This window comes from Doryrhamphus excisus, chromosome 3 (genome assembly GCF_030265055.1).
Source record: "Doryrhamphus excisus isolate RoL2022-K1 chromosome 3, RoL_Dexc_1.0, whole genome shotgun sequence".
Lineage (NCBI taxonomy): Eukaryota > Metazoa > Chordata > Actinopteri > Syngnathiformes > Syngnathidae > Doryrhamphus > Doryrhamphus excisus.
The window spans coordinates 27,903,817-27,909,356 of record NC_080468.1 but is presented as its reverse complement, the minus strand read 5'-3'; the positions used below and the strand labels follow the sequence as shown (position 1 = coordinate 27,909,356).

The window sequence follows — 5,540 nt, the reverse complement described above, 5'->3', positions numbered from 1 at the left end:
CACCTGTATGATAAAACTGCACTTTATTAAGGATACACCTGCACCATCCAGTGAGCTCCAGCTGTATTAAACATTGTGATGCTGTGGTCTGGAGTACTGTGGAACCTTTCCAAATGTGGGCATTTATTACTGATTTATTTACATATTTAAAAAAATGGATTAATATTGAAACTACATATAATAAGCAACAAACGTACATCCTTGCATACCATAAATGTATCTATTCAAATAACTGCGTTAAAAAAAGCAAATAACCACAGGAGCCTCTCTGTAGCGCCAGGTCAAACACATGATACAGCTGTGGCCGTAGGCAACTTCCAGAATTATCTTCAGATGATGACAGTGGCTGCACTCAAAGTATCATTAGCTTTATCTATGTCTGCATGCTTTTTAATATGTTGCCACTCATCCACCTTACCACTATCATGGCACATCATATCCCCAAGCATACATATAACAATTATAACAATAATAGTAATGGATTAGATTTTTATATAGTGCTTTTCGAGACACCCAAAGCGCATCACTGTTTTTTCCTGCCAGCACACTAAGTATACCGGTACCGGTGTGGCTTATACACAGGAAATTATGGTAATTTTAAAACAATATACAGGACTGGAAAAAGACACATGTTATTTTTCGTGTTAGTCACAAAAACAATACAGGTATACTTTGAAATTTTTATGGAAACTTTGCATCTTCTTGTATCCTATCCTCAGTTTATTATGTCTCCCAAAGTATTGTTTACTTTAATATTTATACTATCTATACTAACTATCTATATATATATATATCTAATATCAGATGCATATGCGTGTATATACATGGATATGCATGTGTACAGTATATGTATATAGTATGTATATGTAAGTAAGTATGTATATATAAGGATCGACCGATACATCGGCCGGTCGATATTCGCGTTCTTTACTTGAATCGGTAGCGGCCGATACGCGTGTGGGTTCGCTGATGTATTTTTCCACCGCATGATTTACAGACAGGGTGCCCCTCCCACACTGCAAGAGTGGTGGATCACAACAAGGGTACGGTTTTCAACTTTTAATTAGCCTCCAGTTAAACTTATTTGAAATACTGCCATGTAATTACAAACTTTCCGTTTGAGCAAATAAACCGAATGCAATTGGAATATTTGGGTCCATGTATACATGGCTAGTGACTACATCACAGAGCTGGTGAATTTCAGAGACCTTGCACTCTTCCACTTTTCGTTTCAGGATGCCCCACAGATGCTCAATAGGGTTCATGTCTGGCCAGTCCATAACCTTTACCCTCAGCTTCTTTAGTGATCCAATTCGGAGGTGTGTTTGGGGTCCTTATGTTGGATTACTGTCCTGCAGCTCACTTTGTCAATGGAGGCATCCTGCTCTGCTTCACAGTACATGTTCAGATGTATTGTTCTCTCAATGAACAAATAACTCCCCTGTGTTCGCAGTACTCATCATCTTTAAAAGAGACATGACACTGGACACTGACAAATTCAAATTGCATCAAAGTATTATTTTGTCAGTGTTGTTGTATGTAAAGATAATAACATTTTTGCAGAAAGTTTATTTACTTTTGGCAGGTACTGTACTTGTTAATTAATAACATTATGGCCAAACAGCTTTCTTTGCCACTCTCTCATGCACTACAAATCATTATTATAGTTTAAAAAAATAGATTTCCCCCGAATATGAGCAAATTCTCTCCACTCTCGCCTGCTATTAAACATCCCAACTATAGTTAGACCATTGACAGTGGCATTTATTAAATAGCCAGTAAAATAGGACTTCCAGATCAAGACTACTGGTCCAGAGTCTCTTTGTGCTGGTATTCAATGCAACATAAGGTTTACTGGACTGACCTTAATGGCTGGGTGTGTTTTTGTAGTGTCATTGCTCTTCTCTCCAGGTATGCTGCCCGCTGAACGGCCTTCACACTTGTACCGAAACCTCATGCCACGCTGCTTGGGTTGCTCAATGATCTCAATGAAGGGGTGCGCTGTTTGGACTTGACAGATGAGAAAGAAGGAAACCATGTGAATCTACAGGACAATTTTCTATTTGTCTCAAAATATATTATTGATTAGTATATGTGGATGGATGGATGGATGGATGGACATACACACAACTTTGTGCCAGATCATGAATATGCATCTGAATTCTGACTGGTGATTGGATGAGCAGAAGGATGAGCAAACAAGATGTTATTCAGTTCTCTCTCACACAGGTAAACATGGAGGAAAAAAGTACTACTTTCCCAGAACTATTTGACATTTCTAAAAAATTAATTAAGAGATTATTTAAATAAACAGCGGTAAGAGAACTTGTTTGCACCAGAGTAAACAAATCAGGTAAGTTTATAGTAATTTACACATACATTTATGTACGTTTATCTCCAATACTAGCAAGAGTACTCAATCAACTGGTCTTTTCTTATCTGAACTACTTTGATACCCCCAAATTCTCTCCAAATTTGACTCCTAATTGTCTCAGCATGTGAGTTCATCAATTTGCTGTGCTACACATTTGTTCAGGTAGTGAGGTTTAACCAAGATGATGCCATGATAACCCTACTAGTTGGCATCCGTTACACCTGCACACCCACTGCACCTCTATTTGTTGTATTCTCTGAGGTTATAAGATGTTGTTTTAAACCTATGTTTTGTTGCTCCAGGCTACTTGTCTTTAGTGGGCAAGGGGATAAAATGGCTCTTTTCATAATAAAGGTTGCCGACCCCTGACCTAGTCCTATGTGCAACCTGTAACGCTTTAATGCAGGGGTCTCAAACACGCAGCCCCCGCCTTGATATGAAAGTTTAATGTTAGTGCGGCCCGCGCAAGTTTGATATGGATGCTGTATGGTATCATGTACCCAGAAAAATTTTTACTTTTGATTAATGTTCATGTTAAAGGTTAAATAACTGTTAACAGTTATCCTCCGTATCCGTGTGGAAGTGGTAAGTTTTTGGTTATTTAAGTTTAAAGGAAATAACTTGAAGGCTACCGTCTAGGTCGCTAGCTCTCTAGTTTGCGAGTTAGCATGTGTCTCAAGACCCTGCAGTTGCGCAATATGTTGTAAATAAAAAAAAGTATAAATGTGACTCTAGTCGTGTTTTGTCATGTCTACAGGGCTCTAATAATGCTTTGTTCATTTTAATCTGAAAAAAATAATTTGTCTACCCATCAACTATATGTGGTTTCTTAAGTTTTTATTATTTGCCGTTTTATTATTATTATTATTATATTTATTTATTTATTACTGATTGATTATCTTTATTCTTGATTTGTTTATTTATTTTCATCTTATTTTGTGCAGAAAAATAAAAATTAAGATATTTGAGAACAGTGGAATGTTTTATCGGAGCTTTTGTTGTGGAAAATCGGAACCAAAGCACTGAAAAAGTTTGTATATTTTTCTGTTTTTAATAAATGCGTTTTTTTTTTTTTTGGAAAACCTGATGCGGCCCAGCCTTGCCCAGACCCTAGCTCCAGTGGCCCCCAGGTAAATTGAGTTTGAGACCCCTGCTTTAATGGGTTTAGAAATGACATCCACTTTGGTTCTTCTGGTGATAGTGCTGCAAAACTAAACTAAATATGGTGCATGTAAACATAAACAGATTAACATTTTAGGTGAAATATGTTCCTCTTACCTGGATTGAGTGGGTTCAGACCCCATCCATACACACCTGGAATACACAAAAGGATGACTTGTAACATGCATGACAACAACACACTTCACATTTTTGTCGCAAGCGGAAGTGTCCAAAGGGGTGAAAGGTCAGCAAGATAAGGTTCCAAAAGGAACATATTTACTTGTGTGTGCTTGTGTGTGTGTAAGAGAGAGCGAGAGACTACAAAGACTGTAGTAAAGAAATGGTGTTAAATGACACGCTGCCTCCATGCAGTGCTCCAGTTTCAGGTGCTAGGTGCGAGGAAGTGTCTTTCTGTTTACAACTTTTGGAAGACATCCTGTCAATGCGAGGCTGCATGTGTAAAAGTGAAAGTTAGTGTTTGTGTTGTGTCAGGCAGCACAAGTGACAAGTTAACAAAACGGCAAGCTAAGTAATGTGTAGGACATACCTGACCTGACAAAGTGTAAGTTTTTTTTACATGTCACTCATGCACTTTGTGCCATTTTATGGCAATTCCTACTGTATTTAAATGTATTATTGTCATCATTACACCGTGTCTTGTAATGTCAGCTAGTTAGTGTAACTGGAAATCATGTCGGTTCAAGCTGTTCAAAATGTGAGGCGGGCCAAAGACGTTAGGGAAGACACAGCAGCATGAGAAAAAGAATCCCCATAACTTCAGTTATGTTTAAACGATTTTTTAGTTCCTACAGTGTGAGAGTAAACTGGGGTGTTTACTTCCAGCCACAAAATACGCTCCCAAAAAAACACATGCTACGCGTCCATTCCAACCGAGCCGTGCTGGATTTAACCACCTGTAACACACACGGCTTTTTCATCCACGTCCACTATTATGTGACAGCTCCACTCTTAAGCCGAACTACAGGAGCGTTTCTCAGCTGGGCAAAGACCCCTTTGGATCGGGATGAAAGCAATAGTACGACACCTCAAACAGGAAGCGAAACGTCAAACTGCATCATTTTCAAACCGTGTTTGGGGCCTCGACGGTCGTAGTAGTAGGAAATGCATGCTACAACAGGCCTCTGGCCAGCTCACATTCATACCAGGAAGGCTGCTCACCTCCAGAAGAGCTAATGTCATCACGGTTTAGGAAAAGTCATAACTGAATAAGAAACGTTGACATCGACTGTGTGGTGGGCAGCGGGGGGTTTCCCCATGGCGCATAAACAACACCCTGTCCACTTTCACATAAAAAGTGTGCTTACCTGTCATGGCTACGGAAGACCCTGTGGACTCTTTCCCTCTTCAATTTGTTAAAAGATGTTTCAAACAACAAATCGTGCGGAGTGTTACTTTTTTTAAAAAAAAACTTCTTGACTAAGTTGTTTGCTAGTGTGGCCGCCTTATTTTCTCTCCACCCACCTCTGCTATGTTCTTGCAATGCACTGGGACACTGTGTCAAGCTTGCGTCAAGACAATACACGCAATTTCCGTTAAGACCATCGATGTAATCGAGGTAGTTTGCGCAACACACTTTGTGAGTAAACATTCAATAAGCAATGTCTTGTTCCTTTAGTAATGCGCAATCATAATTGCATTGATCATAATTACGTAATAGCAATTTAAGCATTTAAGCCAGGAAGTACGGCAATGCCAATAACCGGAAGTGAATACTTATATTTTATTATCCCAAGCTTCTCAACTTCTCGTTGTGTTTCGTCTAACTTAATGAAAAAAAGCATACGGCTGATCGACGCCCACTGAAAGCAGCGCGGAAATACCCAGATGACGCACACCAAGGCCCAGAAAAAGATATTGTGAGTGGGAGAGGCAAAAACCATAACTCCCGATTTAAGTCATAGTCTGGTTTCTTATTTCACTCGATTTCCTACTTCCTGTTTATTTCTGCTGCTAAAAAAAATTGAATGGATTGAGCAAGGAACTC

General features: G+C 39.1%; 1 protein-coding gene across 1 annotated transcript in view; it reads right to left on the bottom strand.

Moving 5' to 3' along the window:
* The window catches only part of rela (v-rel avian reticuloendotheliosis viral oncogene homolog A), a 16,866-nt gene extending 12,110 nt beyond the window's left edge, over nt 1-4,756 (bottom strand). Inside the window, 4 exon segments of the mRNA XM_058066299.1 lie at nt 1-3; nt 1,865-2,010; nt 3,653-3,688; nt 4,699-4,756. The exon segment at nt 1-3 is cut by the window's left edge and continues 143 nt beyond it. Of these exon segments, the coding sequence (XP_057922282.1) occupies nt 1-3; nt 1,865-2,010; nt 3,653-3,688; nt 4,699-4,735 (222 nt within the window). The 5' untranslated portion in view covers nt 4,736-4,756.
* Nucleotides 4,757-5,540: the final 784 nt, after the last annotated feature.